Source organism: Sordaria macrospora, chromosome 2, assembly GCF_033870435.1.
Source record: "Sordaria macrospora chromosome 2, complete sequence".
NCBI lineage: Eukaryota > Fungi > Ascomycota > Sordariomycetes > Sordariales > Sordariaceae > Sordaria > Sordaria macrospora.
The window spans coordinates 1,845,716-1,868,163 of NC_089372.1; the positions used below are offsets into that span (position 1 = coordinate 1,845,716).

At 52.6% G+C, this 22,448-nt stretch overlaps 3 protein-coding genes across 3 annotated transcripts; all 3 read left to right on the forward strand.

Moving 5' to 3' along the window:
• The first annotated feature begins 3,393 nt into the window (after nucleotides 1–3,393).
• Nucleotides 3,394–7,589, forward strand: SMAC4_07049 (uncharacterized protein). The gene is made up of 6 exons (XM_066090558.1): nucleotides 3,394–3,857; nucleotides 3,940–4,067; nucleotides 4,132–4,196; nucleotides 4,249–4,584; nucleotides 4,641–5,877; nucleotides 5,933–7,589. The coding sequence occupies exons 1-6, from the start codon at nucleotides 3,657–3,659 to the stop codon at nucleotides 6,732–6,734; spliced, it is 2,769 nt and encodes a 922-aa protein (XP_065946058.1). The 5' UTR covers nucleotides 3,394–3,656; the 3' UTR covers nucleotides 6,735–7,589.
• Nucleotides 7,590–7,838: 249 nt separating this feature from the next.
• On the forward strand, nucleotides 7,839–11,602 carry SMAC4_07050 (uncharacterized protein). The gene is made up of 2 exons (XM_024655840.2): nucleotides 7,839–10,279; nucleotides 10,336–11,602. The coding sequence occupies exons 1-2, from the start codon at nucleotides 8,302–8,304 to the stop codon at nucleotides 11,163–11,165; spliced, it is 2,808 nt and encodes a 935-aa protein (XP_024511664.2). The 5' UTR covers nucleotides 7,839–8,301; the 3' UTR covers nucleotides 11,166–11,602.
• A 601-nt stretch (nucleotides 11,603–12,203) lies between these two features.
• On the forward strand, nucleotides 12,204–16,568 carry SMAC4_07051 (uncharacterized protein). The gene is made up of 2 exons (XM_003349650.2): nucleotides 12,204–13,778; nucleotides 13,850–16,568. The coding sequence occupies exons 1-2, from the start codon at nucleotides 12,746–12,748 to the stop codon at nucleotides 14,872–14,874; spliced, it is 2,058 nt and encodes a 685-aa protein (XP_003349698.1). The 5' UTR covers nucleotides 12,204–12,745; the 3' UTR covers nucleotides 14,875–16,568.
• Nucleotides 16,569–22,448: the final 5,880 nt, after the last annotated feature.

Genomic DNA, 22,448 nt, shown 5'->3' on the forward strand with positions numbered 1-22,448 from the left:
TGGCCCAATCGGAAGTATAGTATGGACGTGATAGCGTGGCCGGGTCGGATGCTCTCGTTCTTTTATTCCCGTGTATGTACACGTTGCACATGTACATGTACCGGTCGACGTGCGTGTGAGAGGACAGAAAGGAGGCGTTAATCAACAAGAGAAGAAGAGCGGCGTCGGTGTAAGGTAACAACTGAAGAGCTGTGCGATGGGATCATTGTGTTACCCCAAAGTGGCGGAAGGGGGATCGTATCGTATATGGATGGTCGTAGTAGAAGGAGTATCGAAGGGGGGTTCTGGTTGTGATCCAAATTATGGTACGAGGGAGACGAAGAATAATAATAACAATAATAATAAAGAACGGAGGGACTAAAATACGTAAAAGAAGATGGGAGATGAGCGCAAAGAGACAACTGAAAACCGGAAGAGAAGAGTCTCAAGTTATGTGAGAAGTAAAAGGCAAGTCCGGAGAAGAAAAAAATTACCATTCGTAAAGTCAAAGTCAAAAGCTGCAGAAGCAGTGGTTGCCATCCCAACTGCCATGCCATGCGCCAGAGCCTCCTCCTCCTGTCCACTACCTACCTAACATCACATCACACATGATGCAACGCGATAACATGTCATTCATAATTAAGGGTTCGCTTCAAGTGAAGTGTGTGTAGGTACATGCATGAAATGAAAGAAAGATGTCCGAAAGTTTTTTCTTCTCTCTCTTCCCTTTCCACAATGAGGTTCTTTACGTCAATCACATCGTGACATCGTGACATCGTGACATCGTGACATCCCTGCGACCCAAGGCAGCCAAAGCAAGGAGTTAATTTGAGACACTCATGAAACTTCCATGGGATAATGGGGGAAGGGGAGAAGCTATTCACAGTACAGTAAGAGACTGGTCTAAGAGCGTAGCATCAAGCGATGAATGGATGGATGGATGGGTGAATAAAACGGCCGGACGCCTTCCTTCCCGCTCGGCGCCCTCATGCTTGCCTACTACTGGCTGTCTCATCATTCAGTTAGTGTGATTCCTTCCTCGTGTTGCTTGTGCGCTTGGACGGCTAGACGGAGGGTCAAAAAAACACGGGCGAAGACGGGAAGTTGTGTAGTGTAATTGGATGGCTCGGATAGGAAAGGTTGACGCTCGATGATAACTGTTTTGTGGATAGAAGAATGAATGCAATGGCAGGCTGGCAGGCTGGTTGGCTGACAAATGCCAATCTTGGAGGAGATGGATGAAGTGTGGGATTTGGATGGCCGTAACGCCGACTATCAATTTCGATACTCGATCTATGGCTTGCTCTCTTGCATACCTACCGTTGAGATTTCCGCATCAAGTCTATGACCACCTACCTACCTCTCTGTGGGTGTATGAGTCGAAATGAAGCACAGGGAGACATGATACATGAGACATGATGGCTTTTATGGCGAGGTTATCGTGCCGTGCCGTGCCGTGCCGCAATGCACAATGCCCACCTACCGCCATACACCTACATTACAGTATTCACACATGAAAAACAGTTATGCAGATTACGGTTCGGGGTTAACGCCGTCATCAAGCCGCATCAAGCCGCCTCAAACCTTGATGTGATCTTGTCCCGAGGACTTGCATCCAATGGGTTTTAGGAAGAGAGAGATGGCTGATGATGCTTCCTAGCCTTGGCATCTTGCCCCGGGGTTCTGCAACTTTGCGGCGTAGTGAAATTGACGACGACATGGAATGGGGACAATGAAGGAAAAGGCCTTGCTGAAAACTACCTATGGATAGGAGGCTTGCCGCTTGCTTGGCTGAACTCGGTCAACTCAATGGTTGTTGCCGAGACCATATCGGAGATTTTATGGAACGGACGTTGTGATGCAGAAACAGCTTCCGGTGCCTTTGTGCCAGGGCTTTGCGATGGGCCAAGGAGAACCCCTTTCTTGGATCGGTTTGGGGTAAAAGCCGTGGGAAGTAAATACACACTACCCAGGGGGACGGGGCTTCCATGATATGTATGTTCGGCGATATGGTCGTGCTTGATATGCTTCAGACAGCAGTGAAGGTGCTGATGGTTTGGGTTCCAACCGGAATTTGGCTTATCATCTTGATGATATATCCCTTTTACTATCGTGGTTCTGAAAAAGAAATGGCGTCGTTTTGGTGGAGTGGCAAGTTTCATGTTTCATCCTCGACTCGAACCGTTGTTCCCAGCAAGCTCGAGGAAGGCAGTCATCGTGGGGTCGAGGTCTGGGCCACTCGAGGTGATGCCCCCATGTTGGAGTTGCAGCTCTGGCAACTGCAGCTGAGCTTCTCTTCAGCAGATGTCAACTCCACAGGAGTTAGGGGAAGTTTGCACATCATACTGTAATCACCAACACAACGAGCCTATCAGCGTCCAAGCTCGCTGTGAATAACGCCCGGGCGTCCGACTCAGGTCCTTCCTCTTTCGTCGCATCTTCTTCTTCCACTTCGTGCCTGCACTTCGATGCTCGGTTGACAAATGACTGCTGCATCCATCAAAGTTTCCACTTCTCTTGCATATTCTCTTTTTGTTCTCCAGACATCCCATCATCACCACATAAACGCATATCGACCTCTCTGGTTTTCGGGTTTCGAGCCGTCATTCGCTTCAGCCCTACCGCAATCTCACTTGGACCCTTTGAACAGCGAATCCCTTACGGCGAGCAGTCGGTACCGACAGCGCCCTCCATGCTCTGTGCTATACCGCACTAGCATACAACTGGGGCCACTAATCGTCCGACAAGAATCCTATCAAGCTGCACGTCTTCCTTTCTAGTTCATCTTTCCACATCCTCTTCACGCCGTTGGAAACCGTTTTACGGGACGCCCACCCATAGCCTACCCACGGCCCAGAGAGGTCCCCTAGCCCACAAGGAGCCTCAACGGCTAGGTATACGTGTATACCGGTCAAGCGCGGGCAACGGTCTAGAAGGGGCTTGCGGATGGATTTCTCCGCTTCAAATCTCACTGGACTCGGCGCACAACCACACATCACAAACCTGGAGTTAGCGACAACTTACCTCTACTGAAGACATCGAGTGCCGACCGCACACTGCTTAAAGGAATATTCAAACACGGCTCCGGATTTCCGAGCGATCCGGTCTGTTTTCCGGCCCCTTGATTCGACCGTCAAGTCTGACAATAGTGGTGTGAGGCGGGCTATAGTCAAGTCCCACGTTGTCCTTCACGTCCATTGCTACCACTCTACCACAGACCGCAGACGGGACCATCCGATAGGAGACCAAGAGATACCACAGACCACAGCCCAGTGTACGGTGTGAGAGGTGTGAGGGTGTGAAAGGCCTCCGGCTCCAGCTACTACACCACCTGCCCCTGCGTAACAACAGCACTCCTGCCCCTGTACCCCGGGCGCCTAGCTTATTTTTTTCGAGCCTCGACTCCAGTTCCCGTCAGGCCCATCTACCACACTACCCGCCGCCAGATCTCCCAGTTCATCAACGGCTTTCCACATTCTCCCTAATACATAACATCCGACTCCCTTCGACACCACCAACGTCACAGCCCGATAAGTGAAGTGCAAAACACTTATCTGACCGACCCCTGACCCCATAAGGCGACCAGGCGATCGCGATTCCGTTCAACGTATACTGTGTTTCTCGAGAGTTATATATATACACGGCGACGGCTGTCTCTTGCCACCACCACCACCACCATGGATCACCTCCACGGCGGTTTCCAGATGCCCATGGCACCTCCACCGCTGTTGAACCAGCCGCCTCAGATCTTCGGGGGCTACACGGAACATGGCATGCCCATCCAGCAACTACCGCATGACCTAGCTGTCGCACAAATGTTTGGAGAGCATGGACTACTTGAAGACACCAGCGAGGCAAAGAGGAGGAGGATAGCAAGGGTGAGTCATGGTTAGATATTGACGGAAATCAGAAATCAGGGAGGTAACAGTCGCTAACAAAAGTTCTTTCCCATCTCCCTAGGCTTGCGATATGTGTAGAAAGAAGAAGATCAAGTGTGATGGAAAGCTGCCAGCTTGCACACACTGCATAAACTACAAGACCGACTGCGTCTTTACCCAAGTGGAAAAGAAAAGGAGTCCTCCCAAGGGGTATGTCGCACCTCCACAGACCCTCAGGGTTGTGAACATTGGCTTATCGTTAAATGCCATGCAGTGCCAAGTACATTGAAGGCCTCGAGAACCGGCTGGGTCGCATGGAACATTTGTTGAGACTATCAGGTGCGTTTATTGATTTACCGTTGGCCTGTCATTGTACTCACCAGCTCGGCAGGTCTGCTTGGAGACGATGATAATGGGGCCACCGATCTCGGAACGCTGGAGAAGAAACTCGCAGAGAAGACAGCACAGTCGAGACAAAATTCACAGGCTGCCGCTTCCAACCCTACTTCACCTCAGACAACACCGGGTCAAGATGGAAACAATTCGACACCTCGCAGCTCGCTAGCCTCGCCTATGCCTGAACCTGCTAAAGATAAAGAGGGAGAAAAAAGGCCCTTGATAGCTCCCGACAAGGAGGACAAGAAGGAGACAGAACAGGAGGTCTCAGCCCTGTCTGAAATGATGTGCTCCCTCGTCACCAACACCAACGGCGAGACTCGCTACATTGGTACGTGCTCAACTTGTAGATTTTGCGCTGATTGTGTCACTGCTAACTCGTGACAGGATCATCTTCCGGTTTCTCAATCTTCTCTCCCAAGGGCATTCAGTGGGTCAATGAGAAGATGGGTGACAACTCCTTCCAGCAGATGATCTCCGATGTCTCGGTCGATGACCACAAGTGGACAAAATGGAAGCCTGACGTTTTTGGCGATCTGTTCCGCCGCGTAATTTTCAAGGAGCTACCTCCCAAGCCCGAAGCCATGTCTCTCCTCAAGGACTACTTTGAGAACTTCAACTGCATGTTTCCGCTCTTTCATCAGCCGACATTTATGCACCTAGTCGAAAGACAGTATTCCCCCGACCCGTATCAGGGGTCCGGATGGTGGGCGAGCTTGAACGTGGCGCTGGCTATTGCTTACCGTCTGCGGGTAATGAGCAACTTGGTTCCACAGGAAGAGGATGATAAGGCTTGGGGTCATATGAAGAATGCCATGGCAGTCTTCCCCGAGCTGACCATGCGTAACACTGACCTACTCAGTGTCCAGGCTCTTTTGGGAATGTCGCTCTTCATGCAGGGCACTCCTAACCCACAACCTTCGTTCCTTCTCATTGCTACAGCAATCCGTCTTTCACACACTATCGGCCTCCATAAGCGCGGAACCGGCTTCAACCTGAACCCAATTGAGATCGAACAGCGGAAACGGGTATTTTGGATCGCTTATATGTTGGATAAGGACCTCTGCTTACGATCTGGGCGACCGCCTGGACAAGACGATGACGATATGAACGTTGACCTTCCTGACGAAGACCCTGCCGACGGCATCGGTAATATTCCCCTTGCCGACGGCAAAGGAAAGATGAACCTTTTCAGAAAGATGGTTGAGATCTCCATCGTGGAGAGCAAGGTGTACAAACGACTGTACGCGACGAAGGCTACGAAGCAGTCGGATGGTGAACTGTTGAACACCATCGGAGAGTTGGACCAGGAACTCGAAGACTGGAAGGACAGCATCCCCATCGACTTCCGACCCGAGCATGAAATCAAGGCGTCCCATACACCACTAATCCTTCACGTCGTCATGCTGCATTTCACCTATTACAACTGCTTGACAACTATTCATCGCATGTCTATCCACCACGGATACTGGACTAGTCGCCTGTCAAATTTTGCCATCCAAGGCCTCAATGCAAGGCCCTTGAACCCTAGAATCTTCTCCTCGGCAGCCCTGTGCACATCGGCCGCGCGAGCCTCGATTTCCCTGCTGAAGTACATCCCTCAAGGCGACTTTTCGTGCGTCTGGTAAGTCTCACCCTCGATCAAAATGACATTGTACACTTGCTAATAAGAGTTACAGGATGGTGCTGTACTTCCCTGTCTCTGCCCTGGTGACATTATTCGGAAACATCCTCCAAAATCCTTTGGACCCTAGAGCACGCTCCGACGCAAAACTTATGAATGTGGTTGTGACTTTTCTGTCCATGCTTGGCCACGAGGCCGAAACCGGCGGTGTTCACCGCATGCTCGGTATTTGCGCTGAATTCGAGCGCATTGCTAAGGTCGTCATCGATAAAGCTGAGAAGGATAATTCGTCGCGACGCAAGCGCAAGGTGCAGGAGCAAGCCTCTGGTAACAAGGCACCATCGAGCAATACAGCACCCACGGATCCTGCATCTTCATTCAATCCGAACGCGACCATGACACCGCGGCCACCGACAACGAGCAGTACAGCCACACCACAGCCAAACCAGGGATCAGTGAAAGATCATCTTTCGCCGGGTGTACAAAGCACCCGCACCCCAGGGAGCGGATACAGTCCATTCAGCCAGAGTCCATCACCGGGGATGGCACCCAACGGATGGAATGACGGCTTCACAACTGACGCGCCGACAGGCATGGAGGGCATTGACTACAGCAATTGGGCTGATATGACTGGATTTGGTGCCATCGCGAATATGAACCCTGCCGACTCTGCAGTTGATGGGCTGCCAGACCCGTCTGCCGGCGACCCAAGAGCGATTTACCAGCAGCCGATGTTGCCACAGGATTTGTTCAGTTTACCAGTGACATTGGACTGGAACTGGGCAGAGATGAGCGGTGGTGAATATCCCAGTGTCGAGAATGGAAACTTTGGCAGCGATGTATCGCAGCAACGGTGACAGTGAAAGGGTCATCTCGAGCAAAGTGTTGGAAACTTGGGATGAGAAAAGGTCATGGAACCTAGACAAAAGGGGTTTGAAAATCTTGAGGATTAAGAAGAGAACCATTGGATGGAAGACGAAACCACGTTTTATGCATTTTATTGCATTGGGGAGCGGGCTATGATGGAGGGAAGGATATACACGACTTTGAAGGGTTTTATACGGTCTGTATCAGGAGGATACGCGTTGCATTCTGATGCTGAAAAACTCTCATCTCTGTTGCTATTTAACATTTACATTCTGGAGGGTCATAACATTTCAACAAGTTGTTTTGACTCATTATTTTCAATAGTTGTTTTAAGAGGAGGTACTTTCATACTCACAATATGGTACACATTTTGGCAGATGACTCCCCTTTTGTTGACGACTGGACACCATGGGTTTCCAGCAGAGGCTGGACACACCTGTGGATCCCGGAGAAATAGCAGCTTGTCAAGGAAATCTCCAAGGTGGAGAACCATCTCGCAAGGCGTTTGTGGGGAGCTGTGGATGATGTTGAAACTTGAAAGAACGAAGTCAGAAGGGGCTGGATCGTCTTTCTCGTCAGGTTTGTGTCTCCTTGCGCTCGCGGTCTAGCCAGCTGAGTTCGAGCCCAAGGCAAAAAATATCTAGTGTTCGGCAACACCGAGGACGGCGATAGATGTAGAGCTCGATGGATTGCAAACACAAGTGGCAAGGAGGAGCCGCAATTGGCGATGTTGATTGGTGACGGTGACGCTTGTTTGCAAAAGCTTATACGGTAAGCTGGATGTCATTTCTAGGATATGAGTTCAATACAGAAATTGAAGCTATTCCGAACAGTTTGTTTGTTCGACTTTAGAACAGACCGTTTAGACTCGTCCAAACGAACAGGCTGCCTTGACACGTGACGCAAGAGTGAGGATCATAGATGTCTGGAGTTGGAGTTTTGGAGGTGCCCGAGCGCTGAAGCTCGTCAGGGTCCAGCGGGTTGTCTGAGGCAGCTCCGACCCGAGTGTGGAGCATTTGGTACCTACCTACGGGCGGGTGGGGTCGTCGGCCGCATGATGCAAATGGCTTGACTTGATTTTCTCCAGTTGCCGCCCCCCGTCGGCCATATCGGACCAGGTGGAAGCCGCTTTGCGTGCAGTGTCAGTCAGTCCAGTCCACAGTCCAGTCAGGCCAGCTCGCCGGCTCCGTACCTCTACCGCCCCCACGACATACATCGTGTAGTACATCATCAAGTTACCTGCCTGCCCACCATCAACAACCCCGAGTCGACTACCTGCAGTCGCAACCTTCCAACGTCCCATCGCAAGCTCACCACCACCACCGAGTTCCCGCGACCTTCTGGGCGCTCACCAATTCACGTCGCCAAAAGTGCACAGCAGCTAGGGGACGACCAGTTGCACATCCATCTTTTTATTTCTAGATACACTGTTTTCCTCGATTGGGGTGTGCCCGCACTAAGCTCCAGCTTGGAATCCCATCCGCGCATCGCGCAACCACCCTTGACCTACCCCTCCCCCCTCAGCTCTCCTCCCCATATTCGACCGTTCCTCTTATCATGGCGGTCAGATTCCGACAATCGTCCCAGCAGCTTGCGCTTTGCGCCAGGCAGGCTCTCCGGACTGCCACCCGGCCCGCATACCGTGCATCCCGCCTCCCCCGCGCCTCCCTCTCGTCCGCTCGCCAGCTGCCCACCTCGAGGCTCTACTCGACACAATCGACCGAGAAGCCCGAACCCAAGAAGGATGACGACAACAGCTCGCCCAAGCCCGAGGAGAAGGAGGAAGACTTCGAGCCCAGACGCCCCTTACCCCCAGGATGGGTGCGCATGGAGAAGCAGGACCTGAAGGATTTCGACGCTTTCATACAGAAGGCCTCGGCGAAGACCGGAATCAAGATTGAGGGCCAGGATGTTATCCTCCAAGGCATCAAGCACTACGGCTGCCCACAAGAGACGCGAGAGCTTCTCAAAAAGTGGATCAGTGGCAACATCACCATCTTCGAGCAGCTCAGATGTATGAAGGCTCTGGTTATGCTGGCCAAGGACCTCGGTGAGCACGAGGTCGAATACATGAGGAGGAACCCTAGCGCCAAGTCTATTGCCAAGGGGCTCAATGACAACACCTTCACTTCGAACCAGCCAGAGAGCGACAGGAAAGCGCAGACGTCGGCGGAGGAGCAGAAGCAGCAAAGCCAAGGCAAGGAAGCCGGTGAGAAGCAAACCGGCCAAGAAGGAAAGCAAAGTGGCGAGCAACAAGGCCAGCAAGGGCCCAAGAGGCCCGGTGCTCAGGGTCAAGGCCAGGGCCAAGGAGGCCAGGAGCCTCCCCAGAGTGGTCCTCTTGACGGCGGTCTCATGAACTACGTTATTGGTACCGCCGTTCTGTTCTGGACCTACAAGGTGCTGTTCCCCGGAAACGACTCCCGCGAGATCACTTGGCAAGAGCTACGGAAGAACTTCCTGGAGAAGGGCCTGGTCGAGAAGCTCACGGTCATCAAGGATCGCGTAGTTGTGGATCTCAACAAGGAGGCTACCAGGCAGATGTACCCCGAGTCGGCCGCCACTGCCCCGGGCTTCCACTACTACTTCTCTATCGGCTCTATCGACGCGTTCGAGAGGAGATTAGACGAGGCCCAGTCCGAGCTCGGAATCCCGCCTGCTGAGAGGATACCTGTCAGCTATGCCAACGAGTTCAGCTGGGGTAACGTCATCCTTGCCTTTGGCCCTACCCTGGTGCTCGTCGGTCTGCTTGCCTACATCTCCAAAAGAGGTCCCGGTGGCGCTGGCGGCCCCGGTGGCATGTTCGGTATCGGCAAGAGCAAGGCCAAGATGTTCAACCACGATTCCGCGGTCAAGGTCAAGTTCTCGGATGTCGCTGGTATGGATGAGGCCAAGGTCGAGATTATGGAGTTCGTCCAGTTCCTCAAGGAGCCCGAGCGCTTCCAGAAGCTCGGTGCCAAGATCCCCCGTGGTGCCATCCTCTCTGGTCCTCCCGGTACCGGTAAGACTCTGCTTGCCAAGGCGACTGCCGGTGAATCCCAGGTTCCCTTCTTCAGCGTCAGTGGTTCCGAGTTCGTGGAGATGTTCGTCGGTGTCGGTGCATCCCGTGTCCGTGATCTCTTCGCCACGGCGCGGAAGAACGCTCCCTGCATTATCTTCATCGATGAAATCGATGCCATTGGTCGGTCTCGTTCCGACGGCGGCTTCAGGGGTGGAGGAAACGACGAGCGCGAGGCTACCCTTAACCAGATTCTTACGGAGATGGACGGTTTCAACACGACTGAACAGGTGGTCGTCCTTGCCGGTACCAACAGACCTGATGTTCTCGACAAAGCTCTTATGCGTCCCGGTCGCTTCGACAGGCACATCAACATTGACAGGCCTACGATGAAGGGTCGTCAAGACATCTTCAAGGTCCATCTGGCCAAGATTGTGACCAAGGAGGATATCGAGTACCTCACCGGTCGTCTCGCTGCCTTGACCCCTGGCTTCGCTGGTGCTGACATTGCCAACGTCGTCAACGAGGCTGCCCTTGTCGGTATGTATTCCCTTCCTTGCTGACTTCTTGAGGCAAAATGCTAACATTGTGAACAGCTGCCAGAGCGAGCGCGGAGACGGTCGCTATGACCCACTTTGAGCAGGCTATCGAGCGTGTCATCGGCGGTCTGGAGCGCAAGTCTCTGGTTCTCAGTCCCGAGGAGAAGCGGACAGTTGCCTACCACGAGGCTGGCCACGCCATTTGCGGCTGGTTCTTCCAGTGGGCCGATCCTCTCCTCAAGGTCTCCATTATTCCCCGTGGCCAGGGCGCGCTCGGCTACGCCCAGTACCTGCCTTCCGGTGACGCCTACCTCATGAACACCAAGCAGCTGATGGACCGCATGGCCATGACTCTTGGTGGTCGTGTGTCCGAGGAGATCCACTTCCCCGTCGTGACAACGGGCGCCAGCGACGACTTCAAGAAGGTCACTAATATGGCGCGGGCCATGGTGACGCAGTGGGGCATGTCGGAGAAGGTGGGCATGCTGCACTTTGACGACAGCGCGGAGCGGTTCCAGAAGCCCTTCGCCGAGTCGACGGCGCAGGCAATCGATAACGAGGTGAAGCGCATCGTCGACGAGGCTTACAAGCAGTGCAAGGACCTCTTGACGGCCAAGAAGAAGGAGGTCGGCATGGTGGCCGAGGAGCTCCTCAGGAAGGAGGTCCTGTCGCGCGACGACCTCGTCCGCCTCCTCGGCCCCCGTGAGTGGCCCGACAAGGAGGAGTTCTCCAAGTACTTCAACGGCGAGCGCAAGGGCGCGCCACCACCGTTCCCTGTGGAGAATACCGATACTCCCGAGGAGTCGGGGCCGACACCGGCTATGAAGGAGGGTGAAGCCGACAAGGCCGTGGGCAACAAGGAGGGTGAGAGCAAGGAGACAATGTGATTGGGGATGGTGATGAGATAGATGGATTGGCGGTGGATACCGGAATGTGGATGAAGTAGGGAAGTTGTTATTGTTGATGTTTTGTACCACCATATGTTATCTTTACAAAGGGGGGGGGGGGCGTTTCTTATACGTTTTTTGTTTGTTCAAGAAGAAGAAAGCATTAAGGATGAAGAGAAAAAGAGAGAGAAGAGAGAAAGGTCATGATGATGATGATGCCCTCGCAGCGCGTGAGTCGATGCCACCACTAAATACCTGGGTTCATTAGGTTCTTTTCATCTCTTGTACACAAAACTTGTAACTGTACTCTATTCTACTCTTGTACTCATATCGAGATTTGGACTTGGGTTGGGGAAGACAGAAAAGAAAAGCGGAAGGATATGAACACACATGATAAATGTGATCATTCATTCAAGACCAGACTTTGTTCACAAGCAAGCGCATCGCTATAGCGAGCATGTTATATCATCATCACTGAAAATGAAGATGGACGGGAGAAGAAACTGGGATGGGCATCGTTTGGGGTGTGTGTATTGGAAAGCATCGTCAATTGCATAAACAGAATGATTGCTTTCGAATTAAGATGTCTGGCGATACACCATGGAAGTATTTTTGAAAAGTGTCTGACTCTGGAACGGAACTCATGTGCCGGCGATATCAGTATATCGCCGTTTCTAACCTAACTAACTCTATGAGGAAAGCTGGAGGGGCTTTTTGCGGCGGTCTGTAGCGGGCGTTCGTCACCGATGTATGGCTTGGAAAGGGACCCACTATTTTCTCGCCGCTGAAATAATGAATGAAGATAGCGTTCGGCGGGACAGGGGTCAGTTTGGGGAAGGGATACTGTAGCCAAGAATTGACCGTCAATTGAAGAACGGAAAATTTGAACTATGAACAAAACGTAGATAGGAGGGCATGGGGTTTCCTAGCTTCATTCAATGATTTCTATCCAGCTTATTCCCGGAGTCGTGTCCTGTCCTTACTCCTGCAACTAAGAACTGGACGGTGAATATCGAAAAAAAAAAAAAAAAAAAAAGTTTGTCTTTACACTCACTGCGTACCTTGAGGTACCTCTACACACTCAACGCACGCACGCGTCGCCGATCACATCACGGCGGCGACATCGACGACATTTACGACGACAACGACGATCACATCAAAGCCATTGTGTCTGAATCATTGAACCTCACCGACGACTACATTACCCTGATCATTGGCGACAGTTCAGAAGCGCAGGATTCCTTTGTGTGTTGTTTAGCTTGAAGCACTACCATACGGCATTGGCTTCCATTGGCTTTGGCGGTTTCGCGAATTCATCAACTCATCCCCGACGGTGCTGTCGGCAAGTGAAATCCGGCTCATCTCATCAATACGATAACCAAGAGGGCGCGGACGGGAGAGTGAAATGAAACGAAGCGAAACGAAACAGAACAAAGCCATTGAGGTACCCCACAGGCCATACATAGGCCACGGCGACGCAACTTCCCCCTTCATCAACCAACTTCAGTTCCGGAAGTTCAGCGCTGAGGTATCAGGGTGAGATTCTCCAAAAAACTTGCAACGACTGAATACGGACTCCAATGGCATCAACGACAAAACCGGACCCCGGTCCCGGCCCGGGTGACTCCAGCAGTTTCACCCTCCCGGGATCCATCCCCGGGACCGGAGGACTCCGCACCGATACCACCACCGATGACCGAGAACCCGGAGCCGTCCCCGGAACGAAACAGAGAAACCCCAAATGGTACAAAATCCATCTCTTCCGGGGCATGATCAACGACCTGCGGCGGCGAGCGCCCTACTACCTCTCCGACTGGACCGACGCCTGGAACTACCGCGTCATCCCCGCCACCGTCTACATGTACTTCGCCAACATCCTTCCGGCCCTGGCCTTCTCCCTGGACATGTTCACCAAGACGGACCGGATGTACGGCGTCAACGAAGTCCTGCTGGCCAGCGTGCTGGGCGCCGTGGTTTTCAGCGTCCTAGCGTGCCAGCCCTTGGTCATCGTGGGCGTGACGGGCCCCATCACCGTGTTCAACTATACCGTGTACGACATCATGGAGCCGACGGGGACGAACTACATGGCGTTCATGTGCTGGATTGGGCTTTGGTCGCTTGTTTTCCACTGGATTTTGGCGGTCACGAACTCTTGCAACTGGTTGCGTTATGTCACGAGGTTTCCGTGCGACATCTTTGGCTTCTACGTGGCGTTTATTTACCTGCAAAAGGGCATTCAGGTGTTGGAGCGGCTGGGCGACGCGGAGCCGTTTTACCTGTCGGTCGTGGTGGCCTTGTGCGTCTTTGCTATTGCGTACATCTGTGGCGAGCTGGGGGACAGTAGCCTGTTTAACCACACGGTGAGGGTGTTTTTGAAGGATTACGGGACGCCGTTGACGGTGGTGTTCTTCACGGGGTTCGTCCACTTTGGGAAGATGGAGAATATCCATCTGGAGAACTTGGAGGTTAGCAAGGCGTTTTTCCCGACGCCGCACGAGGATGGCTGGATCAGAGGGTGGTTTATCCACTTTTGGGATATACCCGTGGGACATATCTTCTTGGCTATTCCGTTTGCTTTGCTGTTGACTATTCTCTTTTGGTTTGATCATAATGGTGAGTATCTACCTACCTTACCTTCTCTCAGCCGTAACTTGCCCGGCAAACCATTAACACCACATACTCAGTCTCCTCCCTCATTGCCCAAGGCACCGAATTCCCCCTCCGCAAGCCCGCCGGCTTCCATTGGGACCTCTTCCTCCTCGGCCTAACCACCGGCGTCTCCGGTCTTCTCGGCCTCCCCTTCCCCAACGGCCTCATCCCGCAAGCGCCCTTCCACACGGCCTCTCTGTGCGTAACCAAAGTCGTCACAAACGACGACACGGACGCGGACTCTTCCGAAGCCAAGGGCCATCCTTCATCAGAGTCATACGAATACAAACCCGTCTCCGTCGTCGAGCAACGCGTATCCAACCTCGCCCAAGGGCTGCTCACGCTAGGAACCATGAGCGGCCCCCTCCTCATCGTCCTCCATCTGATCCCGCAGGGCGTGTTGGCAGGCCTCTTCTTCATCATGGGCTACCAAGCGCTTGCCGGCAACGGGATCACGCAGAAGCTGATCTTTCTGTTCAAAGACAGCCGGCTGACCAGCCCCAACCACCCGCTCAACAACAAAGCGCTGAGGAGAAGCCGGGTTTGGCTGTTTGTCATCATCGAGCTGGTCGGCTTCGGCGCGACGTTCGCGATCACCCAGACTGTTGCGGCCGTGGGCTTTCCCGTGGTCATCTTTGCGCTGATCCCCGTCAGGGCCATGTTGTTGCCGAAGTGGCTGAGCAGGGAGGAGCTGGTAGCGTTGGATGGGCCGACGGCTAGCCCGTTTACTATGGAGAGTGTGGGCGGGGCATATGGGGGCGTTGAGGAGGCCGAGGAGGGTGGGGAGAGCAGTAGTGGTGCTGATGAGGGCAGTGGTGGTGGTGGTGTTGTGCTCGGTGGTGGTTCCTCTTCGGCTGTGGGAAGGAGTAAGTCGAAGAATAGTAAGGTGACCGGTGAGAAGAGCGCGGAGGAGTTGGCAGAGCTGGGGCAGGGTGGTCGTTTGTCGGTTGGAAGTGGCAGGAGCTCGTTGCGGAGGGGAATCACGGCTGTGGATAAGATTCAGCAGGGGCATAGCCAGGGACAGGTGCACAGGAGAGGCCATCATCAGGCTGGGAGGTAATGGAGGAGCAGTGAGAGATGATGACCATCTAGACGAAAAATATGTCGGTAATATGTAATCTTGTCGTTCTCGAAGGGGGTATGGACATGTAAAAGCCAGAGGTAATCTTGGAAAGGAAAGAGGAAGCAAAATAGGAATGGACAGGATACTTAGATAGTTGGGTGGAGATAAATCTTATGAACGTACTATAGATTCAAGCTAATGACTGGTTATACTCGGTACATAAACCAGCTAGCTGTCTCTAGGAGGATGCGGTAGTTGTCGGTCGGTCTTTGCATCACGATGTTGAGCATGGCTCAGCTACTTTGCATCATACATTGCATCCGCGTGTTGTATTTTCAGAGGCTGTGATGTCTTTATGCAATAATGCAGTTACCTTTGATAACGTGAGAAGACGGTACCTAGTCAAGCAACGGGATCTCGATTTCTTCCTACCCTGAAGTACGCTGGTGACAAAGATATTTCTCCCTCTTGAGTGATTCACTTCATTCTGCCCAGCCAGTCTGCTACCTCTAGCCAGATTCTGTCATTTTAGCTTGACTCACCCCTCCCTCTGTCATGTCCCACTCATTGCGCCTTCCAAACCTGAAGAAGCAAATGTCTTCCTTCCTTCCCACCTCATCCGTTCATCAAATGGCCCACTTGCACCTGCCGGACGGGCCACTAATGTGTGAACTTGCTCGAGTGGAAACGAGCGGCTGCTATTTCCTTTTTATGCTTTCCTCATGGAATGGAAGTGGCCTGAGGATCATAGGGTGGCACCTTCGTTCCCTTCGCACTTCTCTTATTTTCTTCTTGCACCCACTCCGCCTTCCTAGCGGACTGCTCCTTCCCGCCCGACCTGTCTGTCTCTCCGCAATCATCAAGGTTATCGCCCATTACCTGTATGGACTGAAAATCCCGTCCGTCTCTCAAGGTTCTTGCCACTGCAGGTCTCGTCCAGATTCCCCTCCTTGTCTTCTGGTGCTTCCAGCTTCAAGTTCCTCTGGTCTAGTCTCAACTGTTCGAACTTCGAAGTAGCGAAATGTAACTGGAAGGCTGCAGGCTCTGCTGCTCGAACGATGTCGACAATGACAGGATGTGGATAGGTTTTCGTTGCCCCTTCCATTGTTCGTTGTTATTTAATCCCTTTCCTTTCCTTTTTCTTCCGGCGTCTCCTTGCTCTTGTTATTGACGCTTTACTTGTATCTCTTGGCTCCTTCCTTCTCCGGTCGTCCCGTCCAATCTGCTTTGCTTCTTTTGTATGACTTCTCCTACTCTTGCCCTCTGCTTCCTATGTCTCACTCGTGTGTTGCCATCTGAGATTTTTTTTCCTGCGCAGACGGTATTTACTCTGTATGAGTAGGCTGGCATCATCAGGGCTTCGGTATCGAGTGCTCGGTGGATTGACTTCTTGTCGAGGATACTTCGCAGGTGTTGCCTCTAGTAGTACCGCGCAAAAATCACGGTAGTGTCTGATGACGGAAATATACGGTTCGTGGAGGTTGGCCGTGTCGAGATGGATTCGGTGGGGTCTGGTAAGCTTTGGTCGTGTTGTATACTTCAAGATGATTTATCCAACGTCTTTTGTGTTTTCTCACAGCAGAAAACCCAAGCAGCACTTCCTCAACAGCGAGATCGTAAAAACATCAAGGTTAGATGGGCACTTTATACCATTTCTCTCTGCTCTGGATTCATCAAAGCGCCGCATGAGACGTCTCATCCCCTTTGACCAACACAAACGCACAATCTATCTTTACTTTATTAGTATTAAGTCTACCAAACAGACCCTTAATTGACACCGCTGTCACAGTCATTGACAAGCGACTTATCAATCTAAATCGATCTACGAAATGTGTGCTTGTTTTTTTTATCACGCGCCCTCGCGTGCGCGGGCGGTTGACAAGGCGGGATCATCACGAAAAGGGACTCCAGTAGTATGGGAGAGGTCGCGGCTCGCGTAATAGAGCATAGTGGCCGGCCAGTTGAAATGGAATAGCAGTGGCCCCTTTGTCCTCCCAGAGCCATGGAATACATTATTGTAGGAGTCGGAGAGGCCAGTTAAGAGAGAGAACCAGAGCTTTCACGCAGAGGTTGCAATTTGGAGTTGGGGAGGTTGGGTATCAAACACACTATAACTAGATGGAGTAGTTATTACTAGCCGTGAATATGGGCTCATGGATCTCGGGCAGTCTTGCTTAAGAATCGAGCACATCAGCTCAGTGTACTCCTCATGACCCAATGCCAACTGTCTTAGCTAAAGAGCTTGTCGGCTTTCCCGAAGCCCACGTTTCTTTTCAGATAAGTTGCTGGTTCTCTAGAGAAGGCTTCTGTCAACTCGGGCATGATGGCACCTGCATACCCCCTCTCCGGGCGAATCAGGCTCGCCCATGGTAGCCCATGGTCGAAGGATCGATAGTTTGTTCAAGTACCGTTGGCTTCTGCTAGCCGGATGTCGCTTTCGACTCGCCTGGACAGCCGTATGGAGTGACTTACTGTGATGAATGCAACCCCTACTCAACAGATTGTACCAACGACAACGGATACCACGGCCCCAGCGAGATGCAATACATTTGCTCTTCGGGCCCGTCTTCTGATAATTATTTTGGCCAGCCAGCCGCTTCATACACATTCGGACGCTTTCAGAACAAACAGCCCGGGTGGTCACGAAGAGTGGTAGGCAACTCAGAGACGACCAAGTTCGCGGTCCGTTGCTGAATTGTTTGAATCTACCGAGAATCCCAGTTGTGGCGCAAGAAACAAACTGTTGTTATCGTGGAGTGATCACCGAAAGCCGGGATGTTGGTCCCTATCCCGTGCCTCTTGCCAACGCCAGGGGCGGCTTGGGAGAGAGAACGGCTGGTTGGCGCTCGAGATCAGATCTAGTCGACCACCCCTTGCTTCGAAGTACCCAAGGCGTTTCGACATATTGACCGTTCGACAAACTCATTGACCACACGCTGGAACAACCAAGGTAACTTCGGCTCACGATTGCTTTATCTCCACATGACAAGGTCAGAGGTATGGTGCAAGAAAGCACAGAGATTCCAGACCTCTCTCGCCCTGTACTAGTGACCCGTGCAGTGGTAGTCACTGGAAACACAAGCCGCGAAACCTGTACCGAATTTCTGGCTCATTCGTACCTGTGGGTCATTTTCTGAGAACAGTCAGGCCCAGAGCTTCGAGCTCACGCCGGGTTTCCTAGAACTTCAGTCCTGCCCTGGCATCTGCCGATCCCGACGGCTTAGAATATGAACTTGACCTAATCCTAGGGTCCTTCCAACATGAGAGATAGATGTATCTGTCAAGGATGGAGCAGCTGTCCCAAGAGCTCTGGACTGGCCTCTAAAGACAGCCCATCACGCTCAGCAAGACATAGTAATTTAGCCGGAAGGCACCGTATATTGAGCGGACCCAAATGTGCCCTCCATTTGGTCAGGCGATGCTCACAGCAACGCTGGAGATGGGCTTTGGCGATGGCCGACATGGGTAGGCTGGGGGTGATGGATACGAGATGGCAGAGAGGTCGGCATCATCTTGCCTCCGTCCAACAGTTCTTGTGTGGCGGTCCCGCCAGTCTGGGCAACTCGGATGGCGCAACACCGTTTCGGCCCATAGATAATGCACCCGGGATACACTAAAGATCTGGACTAGCGAGGACTACAGGAAAGTCCAATATTTTGGCGAGGAGGAGCTGAGTCCGAAGGGAAATCCAGGAGTGTCTGTGATAATGCCGAACCGTCGTCACTCAGCGACGTTGCACTTGCGGGACACTGCGGAGACAGCCCAGGGACCGGCCCAAGGTCGAATCGATAGGAGTCTGGATTCCATCTTCATCATATAGCTCGACTTGTCAACTATAACCCGTAGCTCGTTCCCGCCAAGCCAAGTACTCAGGTAGCGAGAGCAAGTCCATCTACTGAATCTGGGCTGTTTGTCATCTGGTTGCTATTTGACGTGACGTGGTCAGAGAATGGACGTTCAGGTAAAAGAAGGGCATCCATTGGCATAGGAGGAGGATAGTATTGTTGGAAAATGTTACTACTGCTAAGCCATCAAACAAAGTGATGCCAACGGGGCATGATGTGAGGGAGTGATGAAAGACTGGAGGAAGCTGTGGTTCACCCAGCAATCGATGCTCCAAGGCTGCAGATGCCATGCCGTTACGGCGTTGCATCCTGCCAAGTGCCTGCCAGTGCCTGCCGCACGGCTCTCGGCTGAAGAGTGTCGGTCACATCGAATGGACAGGTGGAGCCACACACAAGCCTGCCCCTGGCTCTTTTAGGCAGATATGGTCTGTGCGCATGTCGTTGTGGTCGTCTCTTTCCGTGAGATCGGCCACGGGCCGTCAGGTTGAAGGAAGTGCAACCGTGACAATGTCAACGACGGACGGTCAACAACGGTCAACGACAGAAGGAATGAAGGGCTGGACAATGAAACTGAAGTGACGTGACAAGTGCCGCAGTGAGCACCTTGAGGGCACGGCTGCCACGGCTCGGGCTCTCAGCGTCCCTCTTTCCCTTTCCATCGACTGTCGTCCAGTTGAGCCGTTGAAGGTGTTCCCGGGTTCCTTCCTAACATCACACTCGGCTCCCGTCTTGCTCAATTTCGGTCCCGTGTCTGTCATCTTGGCTTTCCACTCACGCTTTCCATCACCTTACATTTGATGATCCATCTTGCATCTTGCACCAACTAGTCCATCTCGTTTACTATCGCCTTCCTCTTTGAGCCAGGCGGTCCCCGTCAGTCCCAGCATTCAAGTCCCAGTTGGAGTTGTATTCCCACAACAACCATCATGATCCTCTTCCCGGAAACTCAATACATTCAGCACATCCAACAACGGACTCGGCTGGGCCGATACCGATGGCAAACTCGCTTGTTCTCATCTCCAGCCACACCGGGAGCTCACATATCCATGCTGCCCCGGCTGTTTCAATCGATCGGACCAGCGCAGCACGCCGGCATGGCCGCGGCGCACACGACCTAGGTACCACTACCGTAGGGTGGGAATGCGCTCATGGATTTCGGACATAATCCCCGCGCCAGAGCCCGACGACAGCCAGCACCAGCACCAGCACCGGCCGTGTTCCCCCTAACGATCCCAACAACCCTCCGGGCTCGACGGCAACAGTTACCGACGAGCCATGCCGTCCTCAGCTTCTCATTCAGCGGAACTGTTCAGGTGCCAATAGGCGATAGTTTCTGTGTGACCCGTCCGTTCTGGATCCTCGTACCATACGTCCATACGGTACGAGACATACAGCAGACTCCAGGCTGTCTGTTGTTGCACATCTGGCCCGCCACCTCGGAAGCCTCATCAGCCTCTACCCCTGAACGATAATCCCATCGCTGTCCTTGGAGTGGCAGCGGCAGTATGCGCTACGGCTACCCACTACGCTCATGTGCCGTCTCAGGCGTTGGTTTGGTACGCTCTTCGTTCCGCTCCTGGGTCCGGATTGCTCTTGGATGCCCTGCTCAAGCTGGCCCTGCCATGCTGTGCAACCCGATCCCATGCGACGAATCCTTTGCCTTTGTGGTACATGGTACTTCTTGCCATGTTAGCCTTCTTGTTAAATCAATAGCTCGACGGAAACATGGCTGAGCATCGTCATGTTAGGAGGAGGAAAACGGTGTCGCAGTGTAACAACTCCGCTCCGTTAGGGCAACCTTGTCGACCACAGCGCCATTCTGGACCAATCGAACCTCAACACTCCCTCTTCTACCGGACACCAGCGAGGAACCTCTTCACTTCTGTACCATCTTTTTCGTCTCGCCAGACCTTATTCCGAGCGGTGGCACGGCATACCCTCTAGTGCTTGCAAAGCCCACAGCGAGATGCAAGATAGGCTACACAAATGCCATGCCCATGCCATGTTTTCTGCAGCTTGTCACCTACAGCACACCACATCCATGGACCAGCCCCGCCCTGGTTACACGGATCAAACCAACGGGCTTGCAGAGACGCCTAGCTTTCTCAATGAGCCAGTACGCACATGAGGATAGCCGTCTCTGTGTATCTCGACAACTCACAATGTTGAAGTAATAAGCCTTGGTTGACGATGGCCCGTCCGACAGTCAGAATCGGAGCTTCACAGTTGCTCTCCCGGTTCTTCGGAGGGAACGACAAAAAGTAGACCAAACCGGTTGCGGTGGCCCACTGCCTCGTTAACCTGACGCCGGATCCAACCGTCCAGGTTGCATTTGCGGTATTGGTCAACCCGTCGAAGCATGAGGAGACCAGGAAATTTGCGACTTTCCCCGGATTATCAATATAACGACACGAGTTACATCCCCGTAACCTCAGTGAAGGACCAGCAGCTACGATTAAGAGCCGAGCACAATCATATTGATCCAGGAGGCATACAACCTTGTTTGTCCCGCACCGGCGGACGGAGCCAACAGCCTGTGGTTACTACAAAGTCAAGTCGGTGCTGCAGTGACATACTCCGCAAAACCTTCTTTTGCAGAGTAACCTATCACCAATGGGGAATGCTCTAATAGTCCATTCCGCTGTGCTCCTACGGATGATGATAAACGTAGCACGTTTCTTCATCTTTCTATTTTCCGATCGGGGCTGCCGCAACCCGCCAATGGGTGTCTAATCGTCGCCCACATACCACCCTTTCTGGGAAGCAATGACGATACATGAATATTGAGCTCAAGATTGGCGCTTGAAACATTTGGCACCAGATTTGAGCATGCAGTACCCACCTTCTACCGGCTGGCATCTACCCACAAGAATAATGTGGAATTCGCGACACAAAAGGCTCGGTCACAATCAACTGCGAACGAAACGCAGAAGAAAAGGGCAGTACCGTCAGGCATGAGTCCCTGCTGCTTTCCGGAATGGAAGCTTTCCAGAGTCAGCGGAATGTCCTGCTTGCTGTTCCCTTTTCTTCCTCGCGGCATGGCGACTGCATCAAGCCAAGATCAGGTTTGCGCTGATTGCAAGGGATGAAGCAAGTACCCATGCTCACCCGAACAGTTATGTACCCCAACTCCTGATCGCCGTGACCTTTTCGACCCTTCCATTCGTTTCACACCCCCCCAAGCTTCCACGATACACCCCACTAGACCCTTGACCTCTAGCGAGCTCTCAGGCACGTCAGATCCAACGCTTATTTCCCCAGTCCAACTCCCGCCCTTGCTAGTGTAATGCTTGTTTGAGCCGAGAGGATACGGTGTGTATGATCTGCACAGTATGCACTTAACACGGAAGTTTCCAGTGTCCTTTAACCACGCAGTAACGGAAGTGAATGGGTGTTTTCGTTTCCGTTCATTGTTGGTCGCAAGTGCTCTCTGTTACTTCGGGGTTTCACGTCGGAGGAAACGAAATGACGGTGTTGCTGAATGATGCCTGCTCTGCTTTTTCTCGATCTTGGCAGTTGACTTCCTCCGAGATGAAGCCGTCGCAAGGCTGGCCAACCGGAAGAACGGGATGCCATAGAGTTGGATTCTCAACTCCAAAACAAGTGTAATCTGACTGCTTCTTTTCCTTCTTGCGCTTTCTCCATTGAGACTACCTTCCTCCCCAGCAGCCGTGTTGAGTTTTCTGAGCATACACGAATTACTAAACAAAATTGTGATGGGAAGCT

Bases quoted from the DNA above. Each gene is read 5' to 3' on its own strand.
- SMAC4_07049 (XM_066090558.1), top strand. From the start codon at position 3,657: ATGGATCACCTCCACGGCGGTTTCCAGATGCCCATGGCACCTCCACCG. The intron at 4,068-4,131 runs GTATGTCGCACC...AATGCCATGCAG, and splicing joins AAAAGGAGTCCTCCCAAGGG to TGCCAAGTACATTGAAGGCC. The intron at 5,878-5,932 runs GTAAGTCTCACC...TAAGAGTTACAG, and splicing joins GGCGACTTTTCGTGCGTCTG to GATGGTGCTGTACTTCCCTG.
- SMAC4_07050 (XM_024655840.2), top strand. From the start codon at position 8,302: ATGGCGGTCAGATTCCGACAATCGTCCCAGCAGCTTGCGCTTTGCGCC. The intron at 10,280-10,335 runs GTATGTATTCCC...CATTGTGAACAG, and splicing joins CAACGAGGCTGCCCTTGTCG to CTGCCAGAGCGAGCGCGGAG.
- SMAC4_07051 (XM_003349650.2), top strand. From the start codon at position 12,746: ATGGCATCAACGACAAAACCGGACCCCGGTCCCGGCCCGGGTGACTCC. The intron at 13,779-13,849 runs GTGAGTATCTAC...CCACATACTCAG, and splicing joins CTTTTGGTTTGATCATAATG to TCTCCTCCCTCATTGCCCAA.